General features: G+C 54.9%; 2 protein-coding genes across 4 annotated transcripts in view; one reads left to right on the top strand and one right to left on the bottom strand.

The window, feature by feature from the left end:
- LOC128654726 (ecto-ADP-ribosyltransferase 5-like) overlaps positions 1 to 9,842 on the bottom strand; it is a 170,118-nt gene extending 160,276 nt beyond the window's left edge. For both annotated transcript variants that reach the window (XM_053708812.1, XM_053708811.1), the window contains exon 1: positions 9,753 to 9,842. The gene's annotated coding sequence lies outside the window, so the exon portion shown is untranslated. The remainder of the gene's footprint in view (positions 1 to 9,752) is intronic.
- Positions 9,843 to 10,042: 200 nt separating this feature from the next.
- Positions 10,043 to 16,440, top strand: LOC128654725 (uncharacterized). 2 transcript variants are annotated; one of them, XM_053708810.1, is made up of 2 exons: positions 10,043 to 12,011; positions 15,495 to 16,440. In XM_053708810.1, the coding sequence occupies exons 1-2, from the start codon at positions 10,136 to 10,138 to the stop codon at positions 16,070 to 16,072; spliced, it is 2,454 nt and encodes an 817-aa protein (XP_053564785.1). In that variant the 5' UTR covers positions 10,043 to 10,135; the 3' UTR covers positions 16,073 to 16,440. The 2 variants fall into 2 exon arrangements, 1 of the variants encoding a protein (XP_053564785.1); XR_008401480.1 differs by lacking the exon at positions 10,043 to 12,011 and adding an exon at positions 14,346 to 14,644.
- Positions 16,441 to 18,223: the final 1,783 nt, after the last annotated feature.

Below are 18,223 nucleotides of genomic sequence, written 5' to 3'. Positions count from 1 at the left end.
CAGTGGTGTGCCTGGTCTGGCTGCTGTGTGTGCTTGTCCTGTAGCCCAGCAGTGGTGTGCCTGATCTGGCTGCTATGTGTGCTTGTCCTATAGCCCAGCAGTGGTGTGCCTGGTCTGACTGCTATGTGTGCTTGTCCTGTAGCCTGCCCAGCAGTGGTGTGCCTGACCTGGCTGCTGTGTGTGCTTGTCCTGTAGCCCAGCAGTGGTGTGCCTGATCTGTCTGCTATGTGTGCTTGTCCTATAGCCCAGCGGTGGTGTGCCTGGTCTGGCTGCTATGTGTGCTTTTCCTGTAGCCTGCCCAGCAGTGGTGTGCCTGACCTGGCTGCTGTGTGTGCTTGTCCTGTAGCCCAGCAGTGGTGTGCCTGATCTGGCTGCTATGTGTGCTTGTTCTGTAGCCCAGCAGTGGTGTGCCTGATCTGGCTGCTGTGTGTGCTTGTCCTGTAGCCCAGCAGTGGTGTGCCTGATATGGCTGCTATGTGTGCTTGTCCTGTAGCCCATCAGTGGTGTGCCTGACCTGGCTGCTATGTGTGCTTGTCCTATAGCCCAGCAGTGGTGTGCCTGACCTGGCTGCTATGTGTGCTTGTCCTATAGCCCAGCAGTGGTGTGCCTGACCTGGCTGCTGTGTGTGCTTGTCCTATAGCCCAGCAGTGGTGTGCCTGGTCTGGCTGCTATGTGTGCTTGTCCTGTAGTCCAGCAGTGGTGTGCCTGACCTGGCTGCTGTTTGTGCTTGTCCTGTAGCCCAGCAGTGGTGTGCCTGACCTGGCTGCTGTGTGTGCTTGTCCTGTAGCCCAGCAGTGGTGTGCCTGACCTGGCTGCTGTGTGTGCTTGTCCTATAGCCCAGCAGTGGTGTGCCTGATCTGGCTGCTGTGTGTGCTTGTCCTGTAGCCCAGCAGTGGTGTGCCTGATATGGCTGCTATGTGTGCTTGTCCTGTAGCCCATCAGTGGTGTGCCTGACCTGGCTGCTCTGTGTGCTTGTCCTATAGCCCAGCAGTGGTGTGCTGACCTGGCTGCTATGTGTGCTTGTCCTATAGCCCAGCAGTGGTGTGCCTGACCTGGCTGCTGTGTGTGCTTGTCCTATAGCCCAGCAGTGGTGTGCCTGGTCTGGCTGCTATGTGTGCTTGTCCTGTAGTCCAGCAGTGGTGTGCCTGACCTGGCTGCTGTTTGTGCTTGTCCTATAGCCCAGCAGTGGTGTGCCTGGTCTGGCTGCTGTGTGTGCTTGTCCTGTAGCCCAGCAGTGGTGTGCCTGACCTGGCTGCTATGTGTGCTTGTCCTATAGCCAAGCAGTGGTGCGCCTGACCTGGCTGCTGTGTGTGCTTGTCCTGTAGCCTTCCCAGCAGTGGTGTGCCTGACCTGGCTGCTGTGTGTGCTTGTCCTGTAGCCCAGCAGTGGTGTGCCTTTTCTGGCTGCTGTGTGTGCTTGTCCTATAGCCCAGCAGTGGTGTGCCTTTTCTGGCTGCTGTGTGTGCGTGTCCTGTAGCCCAGCAGTGGTGTGCCTGGTCTGGCTGCTATGTGTGCTTGTCCCATAGCCCAGCAGTGGTGTGCCTGGCCTGGCTGCTGTGTGTGCTTGTCCTATAGCCCAGCAGTGGTGTGCCTGGTCTGGCTGCTGTGTGTGCTTGTCCTGTAGCCCAGCAGTGGTGTGCCTGGTCTGGCTGCTATGTGTGCTTGTCCTATAGCCCAGCAGTGGTGTGCCTGGTCTGGCTGCTATGTGTGCTTGTCCTATAGCCCAGCAGTGGTGTACCTGACCTGGCTGCTGTGTGTGCTTGTCCTATAGCCCAGCAGTGGTGTGCCTTGTCTGGCTGCTATGTGTGCTTGTCCTGTAGCCCAGCAGTGGTGTGCCTGGTCTGGCTGCTATGTGTGCTTGTCCTATAGCCCAGCAGTGGTGTGCCTGACCTGGCTGCTATGTGTGCTTGTCCTGTAGCCCAGCAGTGGTGTGCCTGACCTGGCTGCCGTGTGTGCTTGTCCTATAGCCCAGCAGTGGTGTGCCTGGTCTGGCTGCTATGTGTTCTTGTCCTATAGCCCAGCAGTGGTGTGCCTGACCTGGCTGCTGTGTGTGCTTGTCCTATAGCCCAGCAGTGGTGTGCCTGACCTGGCTGCTATGTGTGCTTGTCCTGTAGCCCAGCAGTGGTGTGCCTGACCTGGCTGCTGTGTGTGCTTGTCCTGTAGTCCAGCAGTGGTGTGCCTGACCTGGCTGCTGTTTGTGCTTGTCCTATAGCCCAGCAGTGGTGTGCCTGGTCTGGCTGCTATGTGTGCTTGTCCTATAGCCCAGCAGTGGTGTGCCTGGTCTGGCTGCTGTGTGTGCTTGTCCTGTAGCCCAGCAGTGGTGTGCCTTCTCTGGCTGCTATGTGTGCTTGTCCTGTAGCCCAGCAGTGGTGTACCTGACCTGGCTGCTATGTGTGCTTGTCCTATAGCCCATCAGTGGTGTGCCTGACCTGGCTGCTCTGTGTGCTTGTCCTATAGCCCAGCAGTGGTGTGCCTGGTCTGGCTGCTATGTGTGCTTGTCCTATAGCCCAGCAGTGGTGTGCCTGACCTGGCTGCTGTGTGTGCTTGTCCTATAGCCCAGCAGTGGTGTGCCTGGTCTGGCTGCTATGTGTGCTTGTCCTGTAGTCCAGCAGTGGTGTGCCTGACCTGGCTGCTGTTTGTGCTTGTCCTATAGCCCAGCAGTGGTGTGCCTGGTCTGGCTGCTGTGTGTGCTTGTCCTGTAGCCCAGCAGTGATGTGCCTGACCTGGCTGCTATGTGTGCTTGTCCTGTAGTCCAGCAGTGGTGTGCCTGACCTGGCTGCTGTGTGTGCTTGTCCTATAGCCCAGCAGTGGTGCTCCTGACCTGGCTGCTGTGTGTGCTTGTCCTGTAGCCCAGCAGTGGTGTGCCTGACCTGGCTGCTATGTGTGCTTGTCCTATAGCCCAGCAGTGGTGTGCCTTTTCTGGCTGCTGTGTGTGCGTGTCCTGTAGCCCAGCAGTGGTGTGCCTGGTCTGGCTGCTGTGTGTGATTGTCCTATAGCCCAGCAGTGGTGTGCCTGACCTGGCTGCTGTGTGTGCTTGTCCTGTAGCCCAGCAGTGGTGTGCCTGGTCTGGCTGCTATGTGTGCTTGTCCTATAGCCCAGCAGTGGTGTGCCTGACCTGGCTGCTGTGTGTGCTTGTCCTATAGCCCAGCAGTGGTGTGCCTTGTCTGGCTGCTATGTGTGCTTGTCCTGTAGCCCAGCAGTGGTGTGCCTGGTCTGGATGCTATGTGTGCTTGTCCTATAGCCCAGCAGTGGTGTGCCTGACCTGGCTGCTATGTGTGCTTGTCCTATAGCCCAGCAGTGGTGTGCCTGACCTGGCTGCTATGTGTGCTTGTCCTATAGCCCAGCAGTGGTGTGCCTGACCTGGCTGCTATGTGTGCTTGTCCTGTAGCCCAGCAGTGGTGTGCCTGACCTGGCTGCTATGTGTGCTTGTCCTATAGCCCAGCAGTGGTGTGCCTGGTCTGGCTGCTGTGTGTGCTTGTCCTGTAGCCCAGCAGTGGTGTGCCTTGTCTGGCTGCTATGTGTGCTTGTCCTATAGCCCAGCAGGGGTGTGCCTGGTCTGGCTGCTGTGTGTGCCTGTCCTGTAGCCCAGCAGTGGTGTGTCTGATCTGGCTGCTATGTGTACTTGTCCTGTAGCCCAGCAGTGGTGTGCCTGATCTGGCTGCTATGTGTGCTTGTCCTATAGCCCAGCAGTGGTGTGTCTGACCTGGCTGCTGTGTGTGCTTGTCCTATAGCACAGCAGTGGTGTGCGTGACCTGGCTGCTGTGTGTGCTTGTCCTGTAGCCCAGCAGTGGTGTGCCTGACCTGGCTGCTGTGTGTGCTTGTCCTGTAGCCCAGCAGTGGTATGCCTGATCTGGCTGCTATGTGTGCTTGTCCTGTAGCCCAGCAGTGGTGTGCCTGGTCTGGCTGCTGTGTGTGCTTGTCCTGTAGCCCAGCAGTGGTGTGCCTGATCTGGCTGCTATGTGTGCTTGTCCTATAGCCCAGCAGTGGTGTGCCTGGTCTGACTGCTATGTGTGCTTGTCCTGTAGCCTGCCCAGCAGTGGTGTGCCTGACCTGGCTGCTGTGTGTGCTTGTCCTGTAGCCCAGCAGTGGTGTGCCTGATCTGTCTGCTATGTGTGCTTGTCCTATAGCCCAGCGGTGGTGTGCCTGGTCTGGCTGCTATGTGTGCTTTTCCTGTAGCCTGCCCAGCAGTGGTGTGCCTGACCTGGCTGCTGTGTGTGCTTGTCCTGTAGCCCAGCAGTGGTGTGCCTGATCTGGCTGCTATGTGTGCTTGTTCTGTAGCCCAGCAGTGGTGTGCCTGATCTGGCTGCTGTGTGTGCTTGTCCTGTAGCCCAGCAGTGGTGTGCCTGATATGGCTGCTATGTGTGCTTGTCCTGTAGCCCATCAGTGGTGTGCCTGACCTGGCTGCTATGTGTGCTTGTCCTATAGCCCAGCAGTGGTGTGCCTGACCTGGCTGCTATGTGTGCTTGTCCTATAGCCCAGCAGTGGTGTGCCTGACCTGGCTGCTGTGTGTGCTTGTCCTATAGCCCAGCAGTGGTGTGCCTGGTCTGGCTGCTATGTGTGCTTGTCCTGTAGTCCAGCAGTGGTGTGCCTGACCTGGCTGCTATGTGTTCTTGTCCTATAGCCCAGCAGTGGTGTGCCTGACCTGGCTGCTGTGTGTGCTTGTCCTGTAGCCCAGCAGTGGTGTGCCTGACCTGGCTGCTATGTGTGCTTGTCCTGTAGCCCAGCAGTGGTGTGCCTGACCTGGCTGCTGTGTGTGCTTGTCCTGTAGCCCAGCAGTGGTGTGCCTGACCTGGCTGCTATGTGTGCTTGTCCTGTAGCCCAGCAGTGGTGTGCCTGACCTGGCTGCTATGTGTGCTTGTCCTATAGCCCAGCAGTGGTGTGCCTGGTCTGGCTGCTGTGTGTGCTTGTCCTGTAGCCCAGCAGTGGTGTGCCTTGTCTGGCTGCTATGTGTGCTTGTCCTATAGCCCAGCAGGGGTGTGCCTGGTCTGGCTGCTGTGTGTGCCTGTCCTGTAGCCCAGCAGTGGTGTGTCTGATCTGGCTGCTATGTGTACTTGTCCTGTAGCCCAGCAGTGGTGTGCCTGATCTGGCTGCTATGTGTGCTTGTCCTATAGCCCAGCAGTGGTGTGTCTGACCTGGCTGCTGTGTGTGCTTGTCCTATAGCACAGCAGTGGTGTGCGTGACCTGGCTGCTGTGTGTGCTTGTCCTGTAGCCCAGCAGTGGTGTGCCTGACCTGGCTGCTGTGTGTGCTTGTCCTGTAGCCCAGCAGTGGTGTGCCTGATCTGGCTGCTATGTGTGCTTGTCCTGTAGCCCAGCAGTGGTGTGCCTGGTCTGGCTGCTGTGTGTGCTTGTCCTGTAGCCCAGCAGTGGTGTGCCTGATCTGGCTGCTATGTGTGCTTGTCCTATAGCCCAGCAGTGGTGTGCCTGGTCTGACTGCTATGTGTGCTTGTCCTGTAGCCTGCCCAGCAGTGGTGTGCCTGACCTGGCTGCTGTGTGTGCTTGTCCTGTAGCCCAGCAGTGGTGTGCCTGATCTGTCTGCTATGTGTGCTTGTCCTATAGCCCAGCAGTGGTGTGCCTGGTCTGGCTGCTATGTGTGCTTTTCCTGTAGCCTGCCCAGCAGTGGTGTGCCTGACCTGGCTGCTGTGTGTGCTTGTCCTGTAGCCCAGCAGTGGTGTGCCTGATCTGGCTGCTATGTGTGCTTGTCCTGTAGCCCAGCAGTGGTGTGCCTGATCTGGCTGCTGTGTGTGCTTGTCCTGTAGCCCAGCAGTGGTGTGCCTGATATGGCTGCTATGTGTGCTTGTCCTGTAGCCCATCAGTGGTGTGCCTGACCTGGCTGCTATGTGTGCTTGTCCTATAGCCCAGCAGTGGTGTGCCTGACCTGGCTGCTATGTGTGCTTGTCCTATAGCCCAGCAGTGGTGTGCCTGACCTGGCTGCTGTGTGTGCTTGTCCTATAGCCCAGCAGTGGTGTGCCTGGTCTGGCTGCTATGTGTGCTTGTCCTGTAGACCAGCAGTGGTGTGCCTGACCTGGCTGCTGTTTGTGCTTGTCCTGTAGCCCAGCAGTGGTGTGCCTGACCTGGCTGCTGTGTGTGCTTGTCCTGTAGCCCAGCAGTGGTGTGCCTGACCTGGCTGCTGTGTGTGCTTGTCCTATAGCCCAGCAGTGGTGTGCCTGATCTGGCTGCTGTGTGTGCTTGTCCTGTAGCCCAGCAGTGGTGTGCCTGATATGGCTGCTATGTGTGCTTGTCCTGTAGCCCATCAGTGGTGTGCCTGACCTGGCTGCTCTGTGTGCTTGTCCTATAGCCCAGCAGTGGTGTGCTGACCTGGCTGCTATGTGTGCTTGTCCTATAGCCCAGCAGTGGTGTGCCTGACCTGGCTGCTGTGTGTGCTTGTCCTATAGCCCAGCAGTGGTGTGCCTGGTCTGGCTGCTATGTGTGCTTGTCCTGTAGTCCAGCAGTGGTGTGCCTGACCTGGCTGCTGTTTGTGCTTGTCCTATAGCCCAGCAGTGGTGTGCCTGGTCTGGCTGCTGTGTGTGCTTGTCCTGTAGCCCAGCAGTGGTGTGCCTGACCTGGCTGCTATGTGTGCTTGTCCTATAGCCCAGCAGTGGTGCGCCTGACCTGGCTGCTGTGTGTGCTTGTCCTGTAGCCTTCCCAGCAGTGGTGTGCCTGACCTGGCTGCTGTGTGTGCTTGTCCTGTAGCCCAGCAGTGGTGTGCCTTTTCTGGCTGCTGTGTGTGCTTGTCCTATAGCCCAGCAGTGGTGTGCCTTTTCTGGCTGCTGTGTGTGCGTGTCCTGTAGCCCAGCAGTGGTGTGCCTGGTCTGGCTGCTATGTGTGCTTGTCCCATAGCCCAGCAGTGGTGTGCCTGGCCTGGCTGCTGTGTGTGCTTGTCCTATAGCCCAGCAGTGGTGTGCCTGGTCTGGCTGCTGTGTGTGCTTGTCCTGTAGCCCAGCAGTGGTGTGCCTGGTCTGGCTGCTATGTGTGCTTGTCCTATAGCCCAGCAGTGGTGTGCCTGGTCTGGCTGCTATGTGTGCTTGTCCTATAGCCCAGCAGTGGTGTACCTGACCTGGCTGCTGTGTGTGCTTGTCCTATAGCCCAGCAGTGGTGTGCCTTGTCTGGCTGCTATGTGTGCTTGTCCTGTAGCCCAGCAGTGGTGTGCCTGGTCTGGCTGCTATGTGTGCTTGTCCTATAGCCCAGCAGTGGTGTGCCTGACCTGGCTGCTATGTGTGCTTGTCCTGTAGCCCAGCAGTGGTGTGCCTGACCTGGCTGCCGTGTGTGCTTGTCCTATAGCCCAGCAGTGGTGTGCCTGGTCTGGCTGCTATGTGTTCTTGTCCTATAGCCCAGCAGTGGTGTGCCTGACCTGGCTGCTGTGTGTGCTTGTCCTATAGCCCAGCAGTGGTGTGCCTGACCTGGCTGCTATGTGTGCTTGTCCTGTAGCCCAGCAGTGGTGTGCCTGACCTGGCTGCTGTGTGTGCTTGTCCTGTAGTCCAGCAGTGGTGTGCCTGACCTGGCTGCTGTTTGTGCTTGTCCTATAGCCCAGCAGTGGTGTGCCTGGTCTGGCTGCTATGTGTGCTTGTCCTATAGCCCAGCAGTGGTGTGCCTGGTCTGGCTGCTGTGTGTGCTTGTCCTGTAGCCCAGCAGTGGTGTGCCTTCTCTGGCTGCTATGTGTGCTTGTCCTGTAGCCCAGCAGTGGTGTACCTGACCTGGCTGCTATGTGTGCTTGTCCTATAGCCCATCAGTGGTGTGCCTGACCTGGCTGCTCTGTGTGCTTGTCCTATAGCCCAGCAGTGGTGTGCCTGGTCTGGCTGCTATGTGTGCTTGTCCTATAGCCCAGCAGTGGTGTGCCTGACCTGGCTGCTGTGTGTGCTTGTCCTATAGCCCAGCAGTGGTGTGCCTGGTCTGGCTGCTATGTGTGCTTGTCCTGTAGTCCAGCAGTGGTGTGCCTGACCTGGCTGCTGTTTGTGCTTGTCCTATAGCCCAGCAGTGGTGTGCCTGGTCTGGCTGCTGTGTGTGCTTGTCCTGTAGCCCAGCAGTGATGTGCCTGACCTGGCTGCTATGTGTGCTTGTCCTGTAGTCCAGCAGTGGTGTGCCTGACCTGGCTGCTGTGTGTGCTTGTCCTATAGCCCAGCAGTGGTGCTCCTGACCTGGCTGCTGTGTGTGCTTGTCCTGTAGCCCAGCAGTGGTGTGCCTGACCTGGCTGCTATGTGTGCTTGTCCTATAGCCCAGCAGTGGTGTGCCTTTTCTGGCTGCTGTGTGTGCGTGTCCTGTAGCCCAGCAGTGGTGTGCCTGGTCTGGCTGCTGTGTGTGATTGTCCTATAGCCCAGCAGTGGTGTGCCTGACCTGGCTGCTGTGTGTGCTTGTCCTGTAGCCCAGCAGTGGTGTGCCTGGTCTGGCTGCTATGTGTGCTTGTCCTATAGCCCAGCAGTGGTGTGCCTGACCTGGCTGCTGTGTGTGCTTGTCCTATAGCCCAGCAGTGGTGTGCCTTGTCTGGCTGCTATGTGTGCTTGTCCTGTAGCCCAGCAGTGGTGTGCCTGGTCTGGATGCTATGTGTGCTTGTCCTATAGCCCAGCAGTGGTGTGCCTGACCTGGCTGCTATGTGTGCTTGTCCTATAGCCCAGCAGTGGTGTGCCTGACCTGGCTGCTATGTGTGCTTGTCCTATAGCCCAGCAGTGGTGTGCCTGGTCTGGCTGCTCTGTGTGCTTGTCCTATAGCCCAGCAGTGGTGTGCCTGGTCTGGCTGCTATGTGTGCTTGTCCTATAGCCCAGCAGTGGTGTGCCTTGTCTGGCTGCTATGTGTGCTTGTCCTGTAGCCCAGCAGTGGTGTGCCTGACCTGGCTGCTATGTGTGCTTGTCCTGTAGCCCAGCAGTGGTGTGCCTGGTCTGGCTGCTGTGTGTGCTTGTCCTGTAGCCCAGCAGTGGTGTGCCTGACCTGGCTGCCGTGTGTGCTTGTCCTATAGCCCAGCAGTGGTGTGCCTTGTCTGGCTGCTATGTGTGCTTGTCCTATAGCCCAGCAGTGGTGTACCTGACCTGGCTGCTATGTGTGCTTGTCCTGTAGCCCAGCAGTGGTGTACCTGACCTGGCTGCTGTGTGTGCTTGTCCTATAGCCCAGTAGTGGTGTACCTGACCTGGCTGCTGTGTGTGCTTGTCCTGTAGCCCAGCAGTGGTGTACCTGACCTGGCTGCTGTGTGTGCTTGTCCTGTAGCCCAGCAGTGGTGTGCCTGGTCTGGCTGCTATGTGTGCTTGTCCTGTAGCCCAGCAGTGGTGTGCCTGGTCTGGCTGCTATGTGTGCTTGTCCTATAGCCCAGCAGTGGTGTGCCTGACCTGGCTGCTGTGTGTGCTTGTCCTATAGCCCAGCAGTGGTGTGCCTGGTCTGGCTGCTATGTGTGCTTGTCCTGTAGCCCAGCAGTGGTGTGCCTGGTCTGGCTGCTATGTGTGCTTGTCCTGTAGCCCAGCAGTGGTGTGCCTGGTCTGGCTGCTATGTGTGCTTGTCCTGTAGCCCAGCAGTGGTGTGCCTGGTCTGGCTGCTATGTGTGCTTGTCCTGTAGCCCAGCAGTGGTGTGCCTGGTCTGGCTGCTATGTGTCCTTGTCCTATAGCCCAGCAGTGGTGTGCCTGACCTGGCTGCTGTGTGTGCTTGTCCTATAGCCCAGCAGTGGTGTGCCTGGTCTGGCTGCTGTGTGTGCTTGTCCAATAGCCTGCCCAGCAGTGGTGTGCCTGACCTGGCTGCTGTGTGTGCTTGTCCTATAGCCCAGCAGTGGTGTGCCTGACCTGGCTGCTGTGTGTGCCGTGTGAGCCACAGACTGAGCTCTTTTTTTCTTTTGCACAGTCAGCTACAGGCCGGCAGCTGTCACCTTCAGGCCTCAGCAGCAATAAATAGCCTAGAACAATGTCACAGGGCACATAGCTCTGGGACACAGTGAGCTGGCGCAGCTGAGAGCTGACATTGTACTGTTATGTTCCTGGCTGTGCTCCAGTATTTACCAACATGTAGTGACTGGTGACATAGGAAATGTAAGGCAAATTGCCTGGAATGCACATAAGGGTTAAGGCCAAGACGGAGGAGGGGAGTGTTGTGTTGTGTGTGTGAAACAATGTTGCAGAAAGAGAGGAGGGGTTCCAGCTTACCTTTTTAAGCCCAGTGCAGGAAGCACATGTCCTCTTTCTGCTGTTTTTCTCAAAGTTTTCACATGAGACGTTCAAGGAGATCTAAAGCACCTCCAAAGCGAATCATGGAGGCTGGGGAGGAACCTGCAGAGAGAGAAGTTGTTGAAGACAGCGATGAAGCAGCTGAGTGGATCCCTCCATCGCCAGAAACGGTGGGTCGAACCCCTTTACTTCCCTCCCTTTCCCCTTCACTTGATCAATCCTCCGGGGAGGTTGGGGGTAGTGGTGGGGAGATTTCAGATAGGGCCCTACTGGAGGTGCTGGCATTAGTGAGCAATATGGGGGGTAGTGCTGGGCATCCAGATGGCGCGTCTGAGCCCGTCGGCCATGCGGCCGGGAGTGAGCCCTCTTTTCGGGGGGTTAGTTCCGACATAGGTACCACGTTGGGCCCTGCCGGGCCCGTTTCTGGCCTTCGCAGGCCCACATGTCCCCCTAAAGTAGCCGGTAAAGCGGGGGTCCCCGCTAGGCCCGCTATGCGGTCTACAGCCGCTAGCTCCTCTGTCCCCTGCTCTCCGGTCCCCCTGGCTGGGCCTCCCTCCCCTCGCGTGGTCGCGGCGGGCCCTTCTCGGCCTTGTGGCGTTCCGGTCCCCGGCCCCTACGGGCCTTGCTCTTTTGCCCCAATAGTTGGTAGTTTTAGTGGGAGCAGTTCGGCCTTACCTCCGACGTCGTCTCCGGTGTCTCAGGACTCCATCGCGGCCGCGGTATCCCTTTTCCAGATGTGGGCATCTTCTTTGTCGGGGTCTCCGGGTGCGTCCCACGTGGTCCTTGGTCCTCCGGCGGTGGTTGCGCAGGCTCCCGCGTCGACTGTTCCTCCATCGGCGGCGACTTCCGGTTTGCGGTCCTCCGAGGGCGGGACTTCCGGTGACGTCATTTCCGATGACGTCACTGCCGGTCCCGCCATTTGTCAGCGGTCATCGAAGCGGAGCAGGTCGAGTTCCCCGCGCGGCGTCCAAGGTAAGAGAGGAGTGCCGCGGGGGGGAACTTATGCTCCGGGGGGCAATTCTGCTGATGCAATGGGGTCTACAGGGGCAGCACTTGTGGGGGTTGATCTTCACGAGGGGGCTAATGGTGAATCAATGGAGGAATTACCTCAGGGGGGGCATTTCTCTGGCCAAATGAACCCGGGGGTCCCTGTTGGAGGCCCCCGTGGGCAGGTTGCAAAGGGTATTACGGCCCGGCAAAGGGCAAAGGCCCCGTCGGGCAGTAATCCTCGTCAAGGGGCAAAGGCCCCATTGGGCAATTATAAAGGTGTCGCAGCACCTATTGGGCACGCTAGGAGTATGCCTAAGAGCGCTGGCAGTAATAGTGAGGTTTCTTTGGGCAAAGGCGGCGCCCGTGCAGGCGGCGCTTTTGGCGCGCAAATTAGTGGGAGTGTAGGGGCTAGGCCTCAGGCTCCGGGCGCATCCCCGGCAGCAGCGAGGAAGGTAGTAACTAGGTCTTCTACCAAACATGGTTCACCAGAACAGTTTCAGAGTTTAGATTTAGCGGTTGCATCCACTAGACGTAAGAAAGCCACCCCTATCACTCAGAAGTCAGTACATTTTAGTGAAGAGATAGAGGACTTTACAGAAGATGAGCAGGGTGTGTATGATGATGTTGCAAGTGGCGAAGATGACCATGATGTGTGTGAGGGGATGCATGAACGGTCTGGGCACAGGGGGAGGGGTAGAGCAGACCTTCCCCTTCGTGGTACTCCTCTCTGGCAATCTCTTTTGCAGGAAAGCGACATGGCTACGTCAGGAGATTCAGGCAGCGGGTTGGAGAGAGGTGCTGAGAGCGGCCAGGGCTCCATGGTGTCAGAGGATGAGCGTCCTTCTACTTCGGGAGTCGTGGCGATTCCAAACAGGACTGGTGTGAGAGATGGTGAGTCCTCAGTTTCAGTGGGGTTGCGGGGTTTTACCTCATCCTCGGATGATTCTGGGTCAGAAAATGACAAGGAACTGGGGTTGCATGGGAAGGGCAATAAAAGAATGTATAAGATGCTTAGATGGTTAACTGATGAGAAGAGATCAGAAAAAGGGGGTTTGCGTGACCGTCATGACTATATTGCCTCTGGTAGGTCCGACAGGGCTGCCCCACCCAGACTTCGCATAAGTGGGGTGGGGAGGCCTGTTAATCGGAAGGTGGCACTCCAAGGGGATACTAGATCCTGGTCTTCTTATGATCTGCACGAGCATTTGAAGACTAAGACAGTACGGAGAATTCAAGAGGGTAAATTTGTTAACATCTTCGAGCTCTCGGTGGAAGCCCTAAGGCAGAAAGCGAGAGCGGAGGATGGGACAGGCCCCAAGAAGTACCAGCGCCCAGATACATTTCACGAATGGCGCCGGTGTTTCAGGATCTATGCGTCCTGCTATTTGCAAAAATGGCCGGACCAGTGTTTAGCCGTGTTGAAATACATGGAAAACATGGAGATCATTGCTGATAATTATCGCGATGGTGCCTGGCGGGATTATGATGAGGAGTTCCGCAGAAAGATGGTGGGTAATCCACTGTTGGATTTCGGGTGCGTAGAAATGCAACTCTGGGCCCGGCTGGGTCCCGAGAAATCGCTAGGTACTGCGGGGGCCCCGGCGGGTGCAACGCAGTTTCGACCCGCAAATAGATTTCGCAGACGCCCAGCTGGGGTTTGTTGGAAATTCCAGGACAAGCAATGCACGTTGGGAACCGCGTGTTCCTTTCGGCACGCTTGTCGCATCTGCGGGGGATTTCACCCTGCCGCAGACTGCGTTAAAAAAGGGGAGAGACAGGACAGGACTGGGCCAAGAGGCCCTGCTGTCGCTAAGAGCGGACACCCCGCTGAAGGTGGCCGCAATTAGTAAGTGGCTCACGCTATACCCCGATAGGGTAACGGCGGCCTTGTTGGAGTCAGGGCTCCGGGAAGGTTTTGTTATCCCCGTACAAGGTCCGGTTTCGGGTGCGGCTTCTCGCAGGAACCTGAATTCTGCCTCCCTTTTCCCGGAGGTATTAAAGGAGAAATTGGGTAAGGAAGTTTCACTGGGTAGAATGGCTGGCCCGTTTAGGGAAAGACCTATGCCGGGATTGGTTATCTCGCCTCTAGGGGTCGTGCCCAAGAAAGACCCAGGAAAGTTTAGGATGATACAACATCTCTCATACCCAAAGGGAAAGTCAGTCAATGACGCCATTCCTCAGGACTTAAGTACCGTATATTACCAGTCATTTGATGATGCCTTGCAAGTAGTACGCAGATCGGGTCATGGGGCTTTACTGGCCAAGCTTGACATCGAGTCTGCTTTCAGACTCTTGCCGATTCACCCCGCATCATTTTACTTAATGGGTTGTTTCTTCAACGGACACTATTATGTTGACCGTTGTTTGCCCATGGGGTGTTCCATTTCCTGCGCCTATTTTGAGGCGTTTAGTTCCTTCTTGCATTGGGCCGTGGCGGAAGTGACAGGAGAGGATAGGATTGCTCACTACTTGGACGACTTTCTCCTGGTCGGCAGACAGGGGTCTAGGGAATGTGAGCTGCTCCTTTACGCCATGCGGCTGTTGATGGAGAAATTTGGAGTCCCCTTAGCAGAAGACAAATCGGAGGGCCCTTGCACTTGTCTAACTTTCCTGGGTATCGAAATTGATTCGGTAGCCCAGGAATGTAGGCTTCCGGTTGATAAGGTACAGAAGATGTTGGCAGCAGTCAGGAGCCTCGCAGCGGCGCAGTTTTGCACGCTGAAAGAGCTCCAATCGGTTTTGGGTCTGCTCAACTTTGCAGGGAGGGTCATCCCGATGGGGAGGATTTTCCTGAAAAGAATGGAGCGCTTGTTGCCGGGAGTTACTTCCCCTAAGGCCAAACTAATGGTTAATAGTGACATGAGGGAAGACCTCCGTGTCTGGGATCTGTTCCTCAGGGATTTCAATGGGATCTGTATTTGGAGAACCCCCCAGACTCCGGCGCAAGAACTGCACCTCTTTACTGATGCTGCTGGGGGTTTTGGATACGGCGCCTATCTCAATGGCGAGTGGAGCGCCGAACCTTGGCCGGCAGAGTGGGCGGCCAGGGGCCTGACCAGGAACCTGTGCCTTCTAGAGCTTTTCCCCATTCTGGTGGCGTTGGAGATCTGGGGGGACAAGCTCGAGAACCGCTCCGTCTTTTTTGGACGGACAATTTGAGCGTGGTTTACGCCATTAACGGTCTCTCTTCGTCCTCACCACCAGTAATTCGATATCTGAGAATTCTGGTTTTGAGATGCCTCAAGCGGAACATTGAGTTTCGGGCTAGGCATGTCCCAGGAGTTAAAAACGTTATTGCTGATGCACTATCTCGCTTTCAATGGGAAAATTTTAGGAAATGTGCTCCTGAGGCTGCCACTCATGGCTTTCCCTGTCCCCCTTTTCTTTGGCAGGTGGCTTTGGATGGCAGTCCCTGATTCCGGTGCTTAAGGCGTCCCTGGCACCTTCCACTTGGAAGTCCTATATAAGGTACTGGGAAGAATGGGTATTCTTCTGCGATGTCCAAGGATTTCCTTCTTGTGCTGGTGAGCAGGACTGGCTATTGCGCTGGCTCGCGGAGCTTAGGGCTAAGTTAGCTAAGAAAGGGGCGGTATCCGCGCGGTTGGCGGCGGTGTCCTTTTTCTGTAAACTATTCACGCTGACGGACTCTTCCAAAACGTTTTTGATTCGTCAAATACTGAGGGGTTGGGGACGGTCGGAAGTGCGGCGTCCAGACGTTAGGGAACCCATAACGGCGGACAGGTTGGTCCTCCTGCTTCGTGTTTTACCGGAGGTATGTTCCTCAGACTACGAGGTGCGGCTTTTTTCAGCGGCGTTCGACATGGCGTTTCATGGTGCTCTCCGAGTGGGGGAATTGGTCCCCCAGTCTAAGTTGGCGAAAGTGGGTGGCGTCCTGGCGGAGCACGTCAGGTTTACGGATAATGGGGTATTACTTTTCATCCCTCGATCGAAAGTCGATCAAGATGGTAGGGGGGCCTGGCTGTCGCTACCCGCGCATGCGGGTTCCGCCTGCTGCCCTAGTGCACTGTTGAAGACCTTCTCGGACAGGCGTCCAGTGGGTGCGGTTAGATTTTTAATTCATCAGGATGGTACCCCCCTGACGAGGTTTCAATTTCGGAAGGTTTTGGGGTGGGCGGCTAAAAAAGTGGGCTTGAATCCCAATACTATAGCTCCTCACTCCTTTAGGGTTGGAGCTGCTACGACGGCGGCGACTTTAGGCTGGTCGGCTGACCGCATAATGGCGCTTGGGAGGTGGAAGTCTAAGAGGTATCAGATTTACGTTAGGCCACTTATATCCCAATGTTAATATTTGCTGGTTGATAATGTTGCACACTGCGTTGCCATTATATGCCCTAACTCTTGTTTCTATTGCAGGGCCTAGAAGTGGGCCACTTCGTGCCTGGATCGTTGGGCACTCGTTCGTACACTGGGCGGCTATCCGAGCGGCATCGCAACCTGGAGGGCAGCAGCTTGGGTTCTCATTCTCCAGGGTGGTAGTTAGGTGGTTAGGGAGGAGAGGCCTTTGCTGGGCAGATCTGCCTGGGTTACTGCAATCCGCCATGAGGCGGTGGGAGAAACCCCATGTGCTGATCATCCACTTAGGTGGGAATGATCTCGGCTCAATTCCCGGCCGGGACTTGAGCGCAGTGATCCAATCAGATCTGCGCACCTTTAAAGCTTGGTTGCCTGGTGTGAGAATGGGCTGGTCAAACATTATACCGAGGTTGACGTGGAGACACATGGCCAATCATAGGGCAGCGTTCCAAGTTCGCAAGAAGCTCAATAGAGATGTTAGGAAGCTTATGTGCGAGCTAGGTGGTTTTGTTGTGGAACACAAGTTCATTACGGCCGCTGACCGTAGCCTGTACCGAGGCGACGGGGTCCATCTTACGGACCATGGCATGGACCTGTTTATTGAAGATATACGTCAGTCCCTACTCCTATTTGTGTGAGTTGGGTGGCGGCGAGAGTGGCCCTTGATATTCGGGCGATCTCGTGGCGGGTGGACAGTGTCCGGGGGCAGGATGTGATCGAGGTAGAGTGACGGCACTTCCGGCCAGGGATGAAGTCCCCAGACGCGCGTCTGGGGTGTTCCCTGCCCGTGTGATTACGATGCCGAGAATTCCCTGTTTTATAGTATTGAGCTACGCTCTGCTTCTTCTCCTGCGCCCTGGTACTGCCCATCTTGTTAGCATGGGTTACTACGTTTTAGCTAGTACCTGATTGCCGCCCCCCTGGTCCATGTTTATTCAGACGGTCGTTAGTTCTTGTGTTGCCACAATAAACGTGACCTGCGGGTTTTCTCTAACCATAAAAAGTTGTTGTGTCGTTATTTTGTGTGTTATTTATTTCTACGTTTAGAAACTAAGTTGAGTTTATGTTAAACCAAGAATGTATATAGTTATAAGTTATTATTTCCACAGAGGAGGATATGGCATTTAATCCCTTAAGGAAATGTAAGGCAAATTGCCTGGAATGCACATAAGGGTTAAGGCCAAGACGGAGGAGGGGAGTGTTGTGTTGTGTGTGTGAAACAATGTTGCAGAAAGAGAGGAGGGGTTCCAGCTTACCTTTTTAAGCCCAGTGCAGGAAGCACATGTCCTCTTTCTGCTGTTTTTCTCAAAGTTTTCCCCACCCTTCCCTCCCTTTGTTTATTATTTTGCAATCAGTAGGGGGATCCGTCCTTATGGTGGTCCCCAGGGACTAGGGCTATCCGAAGGCTTGATGAGGGCTAGCCAGCCTATTTCTGTAAGTCCAAGGACGTTAAGTTTCAGCTCCCCAGGTATTTCAGTCTGGTTTACGCACCTTTTTGATCCTGGCCCTTACTGGTACGGAGTGGTGGTTCGCACCCTGGGCTGGCGGGTGGACAGTGTCCGGGGGCAGGATGTGATCGAGGTAGAGTGACGGCACTTCCGGCCAGGGATGAAGTCCCCAGACGCGCGTCTGGGGTGTTCCCTGCCCGTGTGATTACGATGCCGAGAATTCCCTGTTTTATAGTATTGAGCTACGCTCTGCTTCTTCTCCTGCGCCCTGGTACTGCCCATCTTGTTAGCATGGGTTACTACGTTTTAGCTAGTACCTGATTGCCGCCCCCCTGGTCCATGTTTATTCAGACGGTCGTTAGTTCTTGTGTTGCCACAATAAACGTGACCTGCGGGTTTTCTCTAACCATAAAAAGTTGTTGTGTCGTTATTTTGTGTGTTATTTATTTCTACGTTTAGAAACTAAGTTGAGTTTATGTTAAACCAAGAATGTATATAGTTATAAGTTATTCTTTCCACAGAGGAGGATATGGCATTTAATCCCTTATGTGTTATAGTTAGCATTAAGGGGCATTAGAGAATGTATTACAATGTAACAAATGCAATAATGTTCTAGTTAAAGTTACATTAAAGGGACAGTATACTGTAAAATAGTTTTTCCCTTAATGTGTTTACAATTACTTTTTTTACCAAATGCAGAGTAAAAAATATATGAAAATTAGCTTTTTAAGGTTTATTTCTGTATATTAAAGCTCTGATTTTGTGTTTTGAAGCCACAGCCTAATAAAATAGGTTGAGCTTGTAGGTATAATCAGATCTCATTACTGTATCACATTGTGCACATATACCTGCTTCTTTATCTTATATCTGTCCTTAAAACAATCACCAATGCTTTGAGAGAACAATGGAAAATCAACATTTTATTACCTTATCTCTGCTTTATCACACTGGGAGTGTAATTTCTTCTGCTGGCTGTGTTTACAAAGCTTATCTATAGCTGGTACGCGCGGCCACAAACTTTCAGAATAGGTGGGGATACCACATGCTAAATTAACAATTTCAAATGCCAATATAAGGGTAAAGAAGCTACTTGTAAACAATTTAATACACTCCAGCAGGTAAAGTGGATCATTGGGAACAAATTAAAGGGGAGAAAATTTTTGAGTAAACTGTCCCTTTAAACTGAAAGAACATTATATTTAAATGTTAAAGGGACACTGAACCCACATTTTTTCTTTTGTGATTCAGATAGAGCAGGCAATTTTAAGCAACTTTCTATTTTACTCCTATTTGCAAATGTTCTTCATTCTCGTGGTATCTTTATTTAAAAAGCAAGAATGT

The sequence above is a fragment of the Bombina bombina genome, chromosome 3 (assembly GCF_027579735.1).
Source record: "Bombina bombina isolate aBomBom1 chromosome 3, aBomBom1.pri, whole genome shotgun sequence".
In the NCBI taxonomy this organism is placed as follows: Eukaryota; Metazoa; Chordata; class Amphibia; order Anura; family Bombinatoridae; genus Bombina; species Bombina bombina.
The sequence above is the reverse complement of the archived record's forward strand: the minus strand, read 5'-3'. Positions and strand labels throughout refer to the sequence as shown.